This window comes from Quercus robur, chromosome 12, assembly GCF_932294415.1.
Source record: "Quercus robur chromosome 12, dhQueRobu3.1, whole genome shotgun sequence".
NCBI classification, from domain to species: domain Eukaryota; kingdom Viridiplantae; phylum Streptophyta; class Magnoliopsida; order Fagales; family Fagaceae; genus Quercus; species Quercus robur.
The window spans coordinates 42,446,312-42,461,728 of record NC_065545.1 but is presented as its reverse complement, the minus strand read 5'-3'; the positions used below and the strand labels follow the sequence as shown (position 1 = coordinate 42,461,728).

At 35.0% G+C, this 15,417-nt stretch overlaps 1 protein-coding gene across 3 annotated transcripts; it reads left to right on the top strand.

The window, feature by feature from the left end:
• Positions 1 to 6,018: 6,018 nt before the first annotated feature.
• LOC126710517 (bZIP transcription factor 16) lies at positions 6,019 to 14,399 on the top strand. Of its 3 annotated transcripts, none has more exons than XM_050411002.1 (13): positions 6,019 to 6,280; positions 6,668 to 6,784; positions 6,909 to 6,965; positions 7,058 to 7,132; positions 7,682 to 7,768; positions 7,869 to 7,928; positions 8,067 to 8,236; positions 8,855 to 8,909; positions 11,355 to 11,391; positions 11,506 to 11,795; positions 13,535 to 13,612; positions 13,732 to 13,863; positions 13,951 to 14,399. In XM_050411002.1, the coding sequence occupies exons 2-13, from the start codon at positions 6,710 to 6,712 to the stop codon at positions 14,065 to 14,067; spliced, it is 1,233 nt and encodes a 410-aa protein (XP_050266959.1). In that variant the 5' UTR covers positions 6,019 to 6,280; positions 6,668 to 6,709; the 3' UTR covers positions 14,068 to 14,399. The 3 variants fall into 3 exon arrangements, with proteins under 3 accessions (XP_050266959.1, XP_050266960.1, XP_050266961.1); XM_050411003.1 differs by having other exon boundaries at positions 6,024 to 6,280; positions 13,732 to 13,857; XM_050411004.1 differs by lacking the exon at positions 6,019 to 6,280 and having other exon boundaries at positions 6,668 to 6,794.
• Positions 14,400 to 15,417: the final 1,018 nt, after the last annotated feature.

Below are 15,417 nucleotides of genomic sequence, written 5' to 3'. Positions count from 1 at the left end.
TTTACTTTTTTTCTCATATTTGATGGTTTTATCCTTACATTGTACAGTTCCAACATCACTTATGACATTTTTTTCTCACATTTGGTGGTTTTCTTATTTTTTTTTCTCATATTTGACAGTTTCATCCTCACATTATGCGGTTCCAACATCACATATGATAGTTCTTTTGTCACACTAGGTGATTTCCTTACTTTTTTCTCACACTTGACAGTTTCATCCTCACATTGTGTAGTTCCAACATCACATGTGACGGTTCTTTTCTCACATTTGGTAGTTTTCTTACTTTTTTCTCACATTTGACGGTTCCATCTTCACATTGTTTAGTTCCAATATCACATGTGACAGTTTTTTCTCACATTTGGTGGTTTCCTTAATTTTTTTCTCACATTTGATGGTTCTATTTTCACATTGTGCAGTTCCAACATCACATATGATAGTTCTTTTGTTACATTGGGTGGTTCCCTTTCTTTTTTCTCACACTTGACGATTCTATCCTCACATTGTGTAGTTCCAATATCACATGTGACAATTCTTTTTTTACATTTGGTGGTTCCCTTGCTTTTTTCTCACATTTGACGGTTTCATCCTCATATTGTGCAATTCCAACATCATATGAGACAATTCTCTTATCACATTTGGTAGTTCTCTTACTTTTGTTTTTAACATTTGACGGTTCAATCTTCACATGGTGCAGTTCTAATGTCACATGTGACAATTCTTTTATCACATTGGGTGATTCCTTTACTGTTTCCTTACACTTGACGGTTCCATCTTCATATTTTGCAGTTCCAATATCATATGTGACAGTTTTTTTCTTACATTTGGTGGTTCCCTTACTTTTTCTTACATTTGACAGTTCCATCTTCACATTGTACAGTTCCAACATCACATGTGACAATTTTTTTCTCGCATTTGGTGGTTCCCTTACTTTTTTTTCTCACATTTGACGATTTCATCCTCATATTGTGCAGTTTTAACATCACATGTGATAGTTTTTTCTCACATTTGGTGATTTCCTTACTTTTTTTTTCTCACATTTGATGTTATCCTTACTTTTTCTCGCATTTGATGGTTCTATTGTTACATTAAGTAGTACTAACATTGCATCTGACTCTATTTTTGTCACATTCAGTGGTACCCTATTTTTTTATTCTCAAATTTGACCGTTCCATTATTACATTAGGTAGTATCAACATTACTTCTGATCGTACTTTTGTCACATTCGGTGGTACTCTATTTTTTTCCTTACAATTGACAGTTCAATCGTCACAGTAAGCACTACCAATATCACATTTGACCATAATTTTACATTTAGGTTTATCATTGAGGTCACCTTTTTACTTATGAATAACCGCTCATCACAATAGTAATTTTTTTTAAAAGTTATTAAAAAATTTAGATCTAAAATCGAGAAAAAAAAAAAAAAAAAAAAGCATCCTATGAAATTAGCCCAACCACAATAATTACTCTTGTTCACAAAAAAAAAAAAAAATTAGCTGGAATTATCTTGGTTTCTTCCACAGATATTTGAATATACCAATTAACTTCCTACGTATCTCCCTTGGTAGCTTTCATCACATTCAGGGGCATACCTCCCTATAAAATAACATAGTTGAGGTCGTTTTCTTGATGTTTATATTTTTATTATTTATATATGATGGTGAACCAAAAATTAGACTATCTCCAATTTGTCCATAGTGTCGTTCAAGACTAGAAAGGTCATTCAAGTGCAAGAAGGTCATCCAACATGGAGTCACCTGGACGACCGCCAATCACTTAGAAATTTTTGGAGTAAATCTATATCCAAAAGCTTATGATTTGGACCACATTCTACTATTCTGAAGTAGGAGCAAAATTCTTATTCATCGCTCTAACTTCCCACTAAGTTCTTAACTTCTGATGGCAGTTCTAGAAGTTAAGTCTGAACCTTTTAACTTCCACCCACGTTGAGGGAGTTACTAAACAAGTAACTACTCCAAAACTCACAATAAAAGGACTCAGCCATATGAAATCAAAGTAAGTTTTTCACCACTTATAGAGTTGAAATTCCTGAGTTCAAAAGAGAAAACTAACTTAAGTATCGAAGGGTTCTTGGCCAGTTCACCCTAGTCACCTTTGATCTTATGCTTCTTTCTTTTTAGGCCTTCCAAGTAATCTCGAGCCCATTGAAGCCCGAAGCATTCAACCTATTGATTTTCTATGCATCATCAATATATACTATAAACTGAAGATGTGTAACCTTATGTGCTCTCTAATTGTTCTTATACAACATCTGCAACTTAATCATAGTTGTGTGTTTATTGTGGTGTCTAAGGTTGGAAATAGGGTGACCATACAATTAGCAAGTTGTGCAAAAAATCCAATACAAAGATTGTTGACAATTTTGAAATTTTCAGTAAACACTTGAATTGAAACTACAGATCCAATATGAAATAGTCATCAATCAAGGCTACTACACTAGGTTTTATATTTTTTAGGCATTTTCATTAGATTCACGTGTGCGGAAGTGTCAAATGACTATGTCTGACACAAGTATAACCACCCCAACTAAAGTGTCTATGCTGTTTTGTTTCATAAAATTATTATTATATTTAGACCCATCTAAAACAAAATATACATCTCAAAAAATTTCCACAATAACAAAAATTACCAATAGAAAAGCTAAAAACAATTAAGTAAAATTGGCTGATTTTACCAAAAACGAACAACCCAGTCCTTTTTAAAACAATTATTAAAATAATTTTGTCATTGAGAGTTTATCAAAATAATTTTCACCATCAATACCAAAAAAGAAATGTTTTTTATATAAAGAATTCAGAATACCAAGTCAGAGGTTGAATTTCAAAACTTCAGGACTTCATGATTATAGGTGGACAAGGAACATGGTGAAAAAATATTCAATATCATACTTGGTCAACCATTGGAAATTTTCTTCCCACAACAAGCTCAAATTGTTTGATACCATCAACCAATAGAGATTTATACATTTCACATCTACAATGTGAAAAATAGCAAACCACTTACATTAATCACTTCCCACAAGAAGCTCAAATTATTTGATACCATCAACCAACAGAGATTTATTCATTTCACATCTACTTCAAAATCAAATAAAACCAATTAATGAAGGGCCTCACTGAATAATGACAGAGCATTGTCTCTCCATAAAACTAATAATCATGGATGTTTTAAAATGCTAATATAGATGGGCTTCATTTTCTATTAATAATCATGGATGTTTTAAGAGCATTTTCATATATATGCATCTTAGCATCCTCACCAATCAAACAACATAAATTGATATCTAAAAACATGCAGGGCAACTCACGAAATTCAGGGCTCGTTTGGTTTGTAATTTGTCATCACTCAATTTTCATCAGTTAATTTTCATTACTCAATTTTCATCACTCATCATTCATCACTTAAAATACTTCAATTTCCCAAACCCCCTATTTGGCACCTTAACTCAGACCTAGTTTTCAACTTCAAAAGTTGCGGCTAGGTTTCACCAAAAAAAAAAAAAAAAAAAAAACAGAGAATTTGTCAAACATTGTAGCTGGGTTTCACAAAAAAAAAAAAATAATAAATAATCCGTTTGTCAAACATTGCGAATGGGTATGTGGGTTTAATTACGAAAATACCATTGAAAACTGAAAACACCTAAAATGTGTTTTCAGTTTCCATAACTCACCACTCAAAAATCAGAGAATTGAGGGATGGAAACAATGATCCAAAACTCATCCAAACAAATGCTCATTCGTGGGACCCACATGATTTGGCTGATGGAAACAAAAAATTGAGTGATATCACTCAAAACTCATCCCATCCAAACAAGCTTTCAATCTCCCTTTCAATTAAAAATAAAATTCACTAAATTGTAGCATTTTCCAAAAAATTCAGCCATCAAATTATACAAATCACTGTCATTCCAATGACTGAAAAATATCTTGTAGTGGAGTATTTCTAGCATTTTTTTTATTATTTTGAATGTTGTTCATTTTCATCTCAAAGCACTAGACTTGATGCCAACTTGTATTGAATACGTTCCAACCAGCTCTCCTACAAAAAGTAGACATTGTTGACGAATAAGAAGCTTAAGCAAATTATGCAAAAACTGTAAAACATACTTCCAATAAATATATTACCAACAAGGTTAGATTTTGTTTGATAATTTTTGTATACATGTGCTTAATAACATACAAGCCGCAATCATAACTGTAATTTTTTTATTAAGCAAGTGTTGCAGGTAGTTGTATTTTTAATTTAGAAAGGGGGATTGAGCCAATCATGATGGTTAGTCGTTTATTCGGTATCATCTTGATTCAGAGTACCTCACCTCACCTAGGAAAAACCAAAGCTAAAATAAACTCTCAATGAGAAATAATGTTAACCTGATTTTTCATAGTAATTGGACTAAAAAAGAAAAAAGAAAAATAGTTAGCTAATCCTAATTTGAAAGTAATCATTGGGCTAAACCTGAAACTATCTGTGATCGATGCTTTTATTAAAACATAAGAAAACTATGAACATCAAACAAAGCAAGGGGGATAATGTCCCCAGGTAAGTCTTTAACCCAAACCTGAAGTTCTAGCCCAACCTGAGTTTTCTTTGCCAAAGCATCGACAACCTTATTACAATTTTGTTTCACCTGGCAATAGTGATCCAGGCAGTCAATGGTGGACTGTCAAGCCCTTCGGTGTAAAGATTAATTTGTCAAATATATAAGAACCAAAACTTAAACAAAACAATAATAGCATAAACCCACAAAGTTTAGAGAAATAATATAAACCCACATCAGCTTTAATCATATGTAAAGAGAGAAACTGAAGATTGTGGGTGGTGTCGCCGATTTAGAATGCAGAAAAGAAGCGTCGCCAAGTCGTACGGGAAGAGTTGAAGCACTGTCGAGTTGGATTGGATATAAGTGCATCGCTGATTTGAGGATGGATTGGAAGAGACGAAATTAGAGAGCGGCGTCGCCGAGTTGGATAGGATGAGAAGAGGTGCCATTGATTTGAGGTTGTGGGTGTGTAGTTGTCTGGTTCTTGTATAGTTTTAGTTGTGATTTAAGGGTTTTGTTTAGAGAGGCAAACTGAGATAGAGCAAGCAGAGGTAGAGAAGCAAACGTGAGAGGAGAAAAGTTTGATGAATGTTATAATTTTTTGTTTATATATAAAACCTGTTTAACTGGTAACCAAAACCCATTAAAATTACATCAACGATTAAGATTAAAACAATACTAAATGAAGGATTCAGATTTAGAGGGGTACCGTACCCCCCTTTTTTTGGGGGTACGATAGAATGACCCTTTTTTTGGGGTCAACATATGGGTTGACCATAGTCAAACTTAGTAAAAGTTTTAAAAAAATTGGAAAAATTAAATTTAACATGAAAAGATGAAGTTTAGCATTTGGGTAAGAATTTGACTTAGTTTGATAGCTGATCAACTTGGTCAAAGAATGGTTAACAAGGGCATTTTGGTTATTTTGATGTTAAACATGAAAAATTGGATAACCTACCATCCAATTGGGATAAATATATTAACATTTTAAACATTCCCATAACCCCGTGTTTAAAACCGTAAATTATACAATTTTGTAGAAAGGGATAAGATTTTGGCATACAAATTGAGGTGGACAAGATATGATATCAACAACAACCGATCGCAATTTACCCCATATATATATATATATATATACATATATATAAAATAGTTGTGAAAAATGGTGTTGCAAATAATTGTGTAAGGTAGTGTGAACTTTGAACAGAAACCAGAAAAGACGAAACTAATATCACCCCCTACCGTCCATTATCCATATCATCATTCATCATCAGAGTCACACGTCACAATATCATTCAGAAAAGACTATAAAGAGGATCCCCACTTATCAGGGACAAAAACGGAATTTCACACAGCCGAGAAACAACAGAAAAGGAAAATAAAAAAACAAAAAATAAAAAAACACCAACGGGACAGTGACAGCGTACGGAGAGCCACAGACTTGGTTCCGTGCACCCTCACCCCGCAAAACACACCAAACGCAAACGCAAACGCAAACCCAAACTCTCAAACTCAAACTCAAACTCTCAAACCCCAAAACTCAAACAAACCCTAATTTTCTGATCTCTCAAAACTTCAATCACCCAATCTTGCCCTAACCCTTTTTTCAAATTGACCTCCCTGTCCCCAACGCCAGCTTTCTTCACCAATTTTTGCTCTTCTCGCTCTGGATCAGATTCCTATTTCTCTTCGACTGTTTCGACTCTTAACTTAAAAGCGGTAATTCAATTTTTTTATAATTAGTATATGTATTGTTCAATTTGAATTGTAGCAATTACTTTCGTGTTAAATTTGTTTGCTTGTTTTTTCTTTTGGGGGTTTTTGATTGGTTGCGGAAGTAGAGAAATTCGTGTGATATATGATCTGTTTGGTTGCTGAGAAACCGTAGGAATTATTGAGTTTTGAACTTTAGGGCTTTGATTGTTTGGCTTCAAATTTGTGTCTTTTTTTGACATTCCGTTGTGATCAATGCAATTTTTAGTTTCGTGTACACAAGTGTAACGAGATACAAGGCAAAAAAGATTTTGAGTTATGTGCTCTGTTTGTTTCCTGGGAAAATTCTGGAGGAAAATAGGGCTTAATGATTTGGTGGTGTTTATGTTGTAGGATGGTTTGAAGGAAATTTTGGGCAAGTGGTGATATTGAAACATGGGTAGCAGTGAGATTGATAAACAGGCAAAAGAGAAGGAGCCGAAGACTCCTCCAGCTACTACAACTGCGCAGGTTTACTTGAGTAATTCCTAAATTTGTTAATGAGTTTGTCACTGATAAGTTTGTGGGGGGTAGTCTCATGATCATATGTGCTATGTTTTATAATTTTATATAAGGTATTTATTTGGTTTTGCAGGAGCAGTCTACCGCTACTACCACTGGTGCAGTTAATCCTGACTGGTCGGGATTTCAGGTTCTATAGTGAAAAGCTGTTATTTGGGCAGTTATGTTTTATGTTGTGTTTGGATTGTTATATGGGTTGGTTGTTTTTCCCCCCCTTCACAGGCATATTCTCCTATACCTCCACATGGGTTCTTGGCTTCAAGTCCCCAGGCTCCCCCATATATGTGGGGGGTTCAGGTATATTTATTTTTATTTTGGTATTACAAGAATATTGGGATGATGATGATTAATTGAACCTTGTGCATATTATGAAATTACACTGACCTTTCTAACTGGTTTTTAGATTTCTAAGAGTGGAAAGTGTTGACCGAACAGTAATTAAACATTGTTTGGTCTAATTCTAAGGGCAGTGTTTATTACAGGTGTGGATTCACACACTGCCCAAAATACACTGAACTCGTGACTTTAAGTCACAATTTCAATAACAGGTTTTTCCTTGTTCTAATATTTTAATCTAGAGAGCTGGGATAAATTAGTGTCTGTGTATGTGAGCCTGGGCATGTTCTTGTGCCCTACTGAGCTTATTTTTCATTTAGTTCATTGTTAATTTTGGTGCTAGAACAAGATAAAATTTTAATATTTGCTGCTCCAAAATTTGAAGGCATTAGGTGTCATTCCTTGTTCACTTATAATGTCTTGCATATATGCCTCTTAACTATCTTGGAAAGATTGCAGAAAGTTTCTTCAAGTTCACCTTAATGAGTTTAAAATAATGTTGGATTGCAGCATATTATGCCTCCCTATGGTACCCCTCCACATCCATATGTTGCAATGTATCCACATGGTGGCATATATGCGCACCCATCCATTCCGGTATTTCTTGTGAATACTTTAGTTGCAGTTCTCAGATTGTCACTATATCCTCATGTTCCGCTTGTAAATTAACTCTTTTCTATGAAATAATTTCAAACAGGGATCTTATCCTTTTAGTCCTTTTGCCATGCCTTCTCCAAATGGAATGGCTGAGGCTTCTGTGAGTTTCCTATACTATTATGTCTTATACCTATAAAAAAAAAGAGTTTCCTATACCATTATGTCTTTAATTTTGCTACTGAAAAGACATGCCTTTGTCTGAGTACATGAAGAGAATAATATTTGAATTTGCTATTAGGGAAACACACCTGGCAACATGGAAGCAGATGGTAAGCCATCTGAGGTGAAGGAAAAATTGCCCATCAAAAGATCGAAAGGAAGTTTGGGCAGTTTGAATATGATAACAGGGAAGAATAATGAGCATGGTAAAACATCAGGTGCATCTGCTAATGGAGTTTATTCTAAAAGGTATGGTGGCCATATATAGCGATTATCTTTTGTCAATTTGTTTATGCTTGGGGTTAGTTAGATGATTATGACTGTTGACTATTGATTGCTGCTCATGGTCCTTTTTTTTGGTGGTGGGGGTTTAGTGAGCTTCAACTTCAGTGGCACTCCGCCCTTGTAAGAGGAGGGTAGGTTGTGGGTTCAAGACCCGCTAGATGTGTGTATAACATACTAATACCAAGAAAAATGTCTTGTTTTCTATTTTTTGAATGCTTTATAATTACTCTTCTGGCTCTTTTTGGATGCGAAGAAAGAGATTTTTTCTTTAAAGCTTCTTTTTTAATTTTTATTACTGATACAGTTCATGAAAATTCATGAATGTTGTCATAGAATTTATAAATATTCTTCACATTTTCAGAGATTATTTTGTATAGAATTCATGATTTGTGATTTGAGATCCCGATGTTGCTTTGTTGAGTCATGTTGCTTTCAAGAATATTGCCTTTATTGACCTGTCAGCTGTCACTACTACCAATTTCTGTCCTGATTTGATGGTGTATGTCACTGTGAATGTTTATAACATTGAATAATCATTGTTACTGTTCCATGCTGTTACCAATCTGTATTTGGGACATGCAGTGCTGAGAGTGCAAGTGAAGGTACAAGTGATGGAAGTGATGCAAATTCTCAGAGTGTAAGTTCCATGCCACCAATCATTTATTTTGCTAATATGCTTTTTATTTTTTTTATATGCTTGGTTTGGCTAGGAACCCATGCTCGTTCCATCTTGCCATTTATAGATAGAACTTGCTGTGTCTGAATCTATTGCTCCTGTTTTAATGCACTAGTTAAATTTTTGGTTTTTAACATCTAGTGACCCTATTTGAATACTTTGCCATGGTCGTTGTTCCCTTATCATTTGTAGTGTTGCATTGCTTTGAGTAATATGTTTACAGGTTGCTTGATAGTAGTTGGCATATTGTTGATTTCTCTCTCTTTCTCAAAATACATTTTTTTTGTTGTGTTCCCCTCATTTTAGTTTGGGAGGTCACTGGTGATTCTTGATGATTCTGCTTGAATTTGAGCTGTTGTGAGCTTTTTTTTGTCCTGTGTTCTATTTACTGTCAGCATGTTATGTGAGCCACAATTATATGGCGGCAACAAGTATCAGGTGGTAAATTCTTAGGCATTTTGAAACAAAAAAATTCTGATTATTAAAGCAACTGCGAGGGTCTGAATACAAGATTGGGCTGCAATAGCCTTGCTAGAATTGATTTCTGATTTTCCAACCTAGTTGTTGCAACACCTGTATCATTTGAGAACAGTCTGGCTTTATAATTTATCTTTGGCTAGTCATTTGGACCACCTATTCTATTATTATGTTTCAGTTTTGTTTGCTGTCACATTCCAGTGATAACTTATCTCCATGGGTTTTAGAGGGCAAAGCACAAAATAAAGGCGTTGATGCGAGCCAAAGTATCTAAGTGTGACTTGTAGGCTTATCAATAAAAAAAAAGTGTGCTGTGGAATAACTCTGACTAATGTAAAGTTGATATTAAAAAAAAAAAAAAAAACTTATAACAATTAATTTATAGAAGGTTTATGTGGAGGATAAATATTAATCTTTCTTAGACAATGTAGAAGTACTTCATAACTACTATAGTTCTCCAATGAAACAATTAAGCGCAAATTGATCACTGTTTTCACAGCTAAAAGCATAAAAAGGAGCAATAACGACTAGATGAAGTTTTAAATGTATTGCTTCAGATCTTTTCTATGTTTGGGGTCTGTTGTGTTATGTTGAAAAGTGTTATTGAGCTACTTTGTTGTTGGAGGAACCTAACCCCTTTATCCCTGTTGTGTTCTTTGTGGAGGGAGAGGAATCATCTTGCATTCAAAGGTGTGGAAGTCGTGGTTATCCAACTAAAATTTTCTATTGAGTGGTCTTGTGTACATGAGAGTATCTTATGTATGTAAGATAAAGTAATTTATGTACTAGGAAGCATGGATACAGATATGATAGGTGACATGGCAATTTTTGAAAAAGTAGGACATGGGTACGGCAAGGATACATATATTAATTAATTATTAAATATATTTTTATTTATATTTTCTATATATTGTTAAGTATTTTTTTATATATAATGTTAAACATATATCAATTTAAGAGCAATAGTGGATAATAAAGTGAATACATAACTTTTAAATGGTTTTTAGAAATTAGAATACAAGATTGAAAAAAAAGGGCACAAGTTAAAACAGCATTATGGACTTGATAATGAAAAAAAGGGCACAAGTTATACATATATATAACTTGTGTGCGTATGTGTGTCTAATTCATATATCACGTTGGACTTTGGGGAAGGGTCCAAGACTTATTTAAGTCTGAGAGTTCCAATGCTTTGTCACGTGCCCAGGCTCACAAAACTAAAAAGGATAGATAAAAGATAAACAAGGCAGTGAAACTAAACAAGAGCAGGAAATGAAAAGTCAAAAATGAAGAACAAAAGGAAGGACCAGAGGTGAAGAAGAAGACTGCTCTGCTTCGTCTGCGATGGGCTGGGGTTGTTCTTCAGGCAACCAGCACAAGGTGGCGACCTACCATACTGGGTTTGTTAGTCATTTTTTTTTTTTTTTTTTGCATGAGGTGTGTCCTGACCATGTCCCAAATGTGTCCAAGCTATGTTCGATTATTCAAAAAAAAGGGAAGGACACGCATGCAGCTATGTCCCGTACATGTCCGACACGAGCATGGCAGGCAAATTGCCATGTCTGTGCTTTACAGTATGTATATCCCATGTACATGAGATACTCTTCTGAAATAAAATTTTTTAGATATAAAAAAAAAAAATTCAGGTCTATAGCAACGTATGTATTTTAGGTGTATGTTAAGTTAAATGAAATAACATCCAAGCCATCCTTTGACCGCCTTGCCTTGAGTTAAGTCTACATTGAGCTTCTGAAAATGCATCCTATTAATACTTAACCTGGAGATGGTGTGTTACTTGGTCTGAATTAGTGTTTATATCTGCCATCACCGCATGGGGTAATCCCTGGAGCAGTTATTATTTGTGTTTTGTTCTCCTGTCTTCCATTCCAGATAAGAGGAAACTCTCACATCTTACTTTGGTTTTTGTAGGATTCACAACTGAAGTCGGGGCAAGATTCTATGGAAGGTTTAACAATGATCTTTTTTATTAATGAAAAAAGCATACATGATAATGATCTTATCTTCCAGTTGCAATGATATGCATATTTGAATAATTTCCATCTTTTTTTTTTTTGCCCAGCTGAAGCATCTCAAAATGGAAATTCTGCACATGGACCTCAGAATGGGGGACCAAATACACCTCATGCAATGGTGAATCCAGCAATGGCCATGGTGCCAATGTCAGGTGCTGGTGCTGCTCCCTTAGCTGTTGCTGGTCCCACCACAAATTTAAATATCGGAATGGATTATTGGGGTGCTCCAACTTCATCAGCTATTCCTGGAATGCGTGGGAAGGTTCCTTCTACTCCTGTTGCAGGAGGAATTGTTACTGGATCACGGGACAGTGTTCAGTCACAGCTTTGGCTACAGGTTAATCTGAGTCCATGAATTGTTGAATTTCTAGTTCTGTTGACCTGCTTAAACCACAGTAGTTCTCTAGTAAGGCCATGTTAAATTATTTTCACAGGTCCTCCCCATTTATGAAAACCCATGATACATGGGCTTAGTAATAGCATTCTAAATTTTTGATTGCTGGCTGTGAAACTTGGTGAAGATGGATACATTTCAGTGCATGCTGAAGTGTGCATCTCCAAGTTGCTTAAGTTTGAAAATCAAGTATGCATATGGGCTCAATATTATGATTCAAGTCATAAGTTTCTGTATGGAAAATTGTGCAAACTGCAATGTGAAAATGATATTATGTGTCTAGATAGGAAATTATGCAGATATGCGGTTATCATAAGATCCTGAAATGGCTGTATTATTTTGATCATGATATGCATTGATCAGATGGAGTTCTTAATGATGCATAAAATTGGAAGAGTTTGTGTGGATCAAGCATATATATAAATGGACACAACTCTGATATGTAATTTACTGAAAAGAGCATTTGCCACCTTAGTCTTTTTATTTTTTTTATTTTTTATGATTTGCTCATTGGGGCTATATGTTCTATCAAATCACAGCTCAGTAAATTGCTTTACTTATATTTGGCTTCCATCTTATGCTTTAACAATTTCAGCACAACCAAAGTAACTTTATGATACAGCTGTAACCTTTCATTCTCTTTGCCATGCTCGTATCATCTTTAGAATTCCTCTTGTATTCTCTTGTTCTGCTTTCACTGTAGCCTGATTCAAGTGAAAGCCCATATAATCATAGTCCAGAATTTATTTTACTATTGTAACCTTTCATTCTCATTCCATCCCCATATCAGCTTGGTCTAATTCCTTTCTTTCTCCTGTTCTGCTTTTACTGTAGTCTCTTTCGAGTGTGTACATTTGTTTTTTATTTTTTTTCTGGACACTTAACCCATCAATATCATCATTTCTTTTCTGGTATTGTATATCTGCAATAAATCAGTTTGATGACAGACTCAACCCAGCCTATTTGAGACAATGTTGCTCTGGTCTCAACTGCTTCTGTTACATTTTGTTATCAGTTATCACTTACCCATCCATAACCTTTTTGCTGATAGCTGGAAATCAAACATTTTTTTAACCGGTTTTAAAATAAAGATGAAATTTTGAAGAAGATAATTTTTTCTGCTTCTATGTTTTTATATCTTTTTGATCAAGTGACTTCAGAATTTTCCAGGCAAGGGCATTCAGTGCTGGGCAATAATTATTTTGCGGCAAGAGGATCTATTCTCAATTGTAAAGATGTGTGCTTAAGTTCCTCCTGTTCTAAACTGTAAAGCACTGTTGTCTCACATTTGTTCGACAAAATTCATATTGGATTTAATACAAAAATGAGCTAGAAACCCTCACAGGTGATTTAGAAATGGATAAGAGGAATTTTTTTTTTTTTTTTTTTTTTCATATAAAAAAACAGTAAATAAAAATTTATCCTTCAACCATATTTCATGTCAAGAGTAGCAGTTTTATTAGGTGTTTTAAATTTGATTTGTGTTTTGTTGACATTTGTGATGGTTCAAGACTTACTGTTGCACTTGTATGTATATTATTATTATGTACTGCTTTCCACCTGATTCGAGAGCTTCCAGCTAATAGTAGCTACAATTAAAAGCCAAGCATTTTCTATTCTGAAGCTTCACTGTCATATGTAAATTGTATTTTACGTATATATACACTGTTTTGTGGATTTAGGATGAAAGAGAACTTAAGAGACAAAGAAGGAAGCAGTCGAATAGAGAATCTGCTCGTCGATCCAGGTTGCGTAAGCAGGTAAGGAAGTGTCCCTTAGATCCTTTGTTTTTTTTCTTTCCTGAAGTCCGTTCTAGCTACCTTGCATCACTTGCTTCCATATGAATTCATTGATTTATGCATGCATTCTTTTGAGTCAGGCGGAATGCGATGAGCTAGCTCAGCGTGCCGATGCCTTGAAAGAAGAAAATTCCAATCTTAGATCAGAAGTGAACCGGATCAGGAGCGAGTATGACCAGCTACTTGCAGAAAATGCTTCACTCAAGGTGATGGTTGGATCAGTTCCACTATAAGTTTTTAAGTTTTCTGTTTGCTTAAACTTTCTTACTCATCTAGTTATTAAAATACTGTATCTGCAGGAGAGACTTGGGGAAGTTCCTGGGCATGAAGATCTAAGGTCTGGCAGGAATGACCAACATTTGAGTAGTGACACTCAACAGACTAGGCAAACAGAGCTTGTGCAGGGTGGTCACTAGGATGTAGCTACCTTGCTTCATGCTGCTTTCCAGGAGCATAACCTAACCAATTAGCAACAGGAAGTTCCTATTTTGCATAGCGTGTAGTTGAAATTTTATCAAAGCTGACCTTTATAGCGTTAGGATCTGTTTATTTCACATCCTCCCCCTTTTCCAATTTGGCCTATATAACATTTTAAGTACCTGAATGGTGTGTTTAAGTGTGAAACTGATCGTACCCGTAACTGTTTTAGAGGGTAATACTCACACTTATATCTGTATTAGATTGGTTAATGAAAGTGTAACTCGGATGGAATGATAATCAACTTATATAGATTTTTTTTTTCCTTCAATGTTTTATTTTTTTTCTTGCCATCTCCTTGTTAATCTTCATGCTAATTGATGATGATGCAATGCTGAATATGTTGGACCGAAGGACCGAGTTGTTTCTGGTGCATAAGAATACATCTGACTATCTGAGAACTAAGATTTCATCATATTCTAGCACTTTTCTTTTGCCTTTTTTGTTTTTGTTCACTTCCAAATCCTATTCCAAGAAGAGAATTGCAGATCAACAAAAGTCAGTCCACTTTAAACCATAGAAAGCGTGGGAGTTCACCAGTTACCATAATATAGTAATCCAGAGACTTTCTGTGTCTGAGAGAAGTGTAGAACCTGATGGGAAAATCAGGCACAGAAGTTGTATTGTATGGATTATGGAAGGGTCTTTGAAAAAAAATCAAATGAACAATCCTAGACTTTAATACCTGCTTGTGGAAAGAAAAAGGGGATACCATAGTTTAGGAGTGAGGCCCGGCTGCCTCTGATTAGCCAGACATTCTTCTCTCATCATTTTCTCCAATTAGTCATGGGGGGAGTTCGCAAATTTTTCATTGAATCCAAGTTTTTTCAATTAGTTGTAGAGGAAGGGGGACATTATTTCTCACTACATATTTTTGAGAGGGGCAAATACTTTATGAGATCAGTGACATTAGTCTTCATGGGCAAGATTGCAGCACAATGGCTGATGGATAATATTGAACACATTGTTGTTGGGGCAAATTCCAAACAGTTTTTTACATTCAGAAACGATGACATTGCTTACTCTCCAACAGAGCACTAATTTTTCTGGTCAATTCTTACTATTGATTGAACTTAAAGTTGGCGGGTCTAGGAGGTCGATTATTATCCCTGAAGGCAAAGAGAAAAATGGTTGGATGGTTTTTGGGCTTGAACTTAGAAAGATGTTGTATCCTTCCCAATTTGTGGTGGGTGGAACTGGTCATCCAAAATTTATCCCTCAGGTGCATAGGCATAATTTGAAGGTTCAAAACTTTAGAACTTTTGCTGAAGCTGTGCAAGGCTATCAGG

Bases quoted from the DNA above. Each gene is read 5' to 3' on its own strand.
- LOC126710517 (XM_050411002.1), top strand. From the start codon at position 6,710: ATGGGTAGCAGTGAGATTGATAAACAGGCAAAAGAGAAGGAGCCGAAG. The intron at 6,785-6,908 runs GTTTACTTGAGT...TTGGTTTTGCAG, and splicing joins CAGCTACTACAACTGCGCAG to GAGCAGTCTACCGCTACTAC. The intron at 13,864-13,950 runs GTTGGATCAGTT...CTGTATCTGCAG, and splicing joins ATGCTTCACTCAAGGTGATG to GAGAGACTTGGGGAAGTTCC.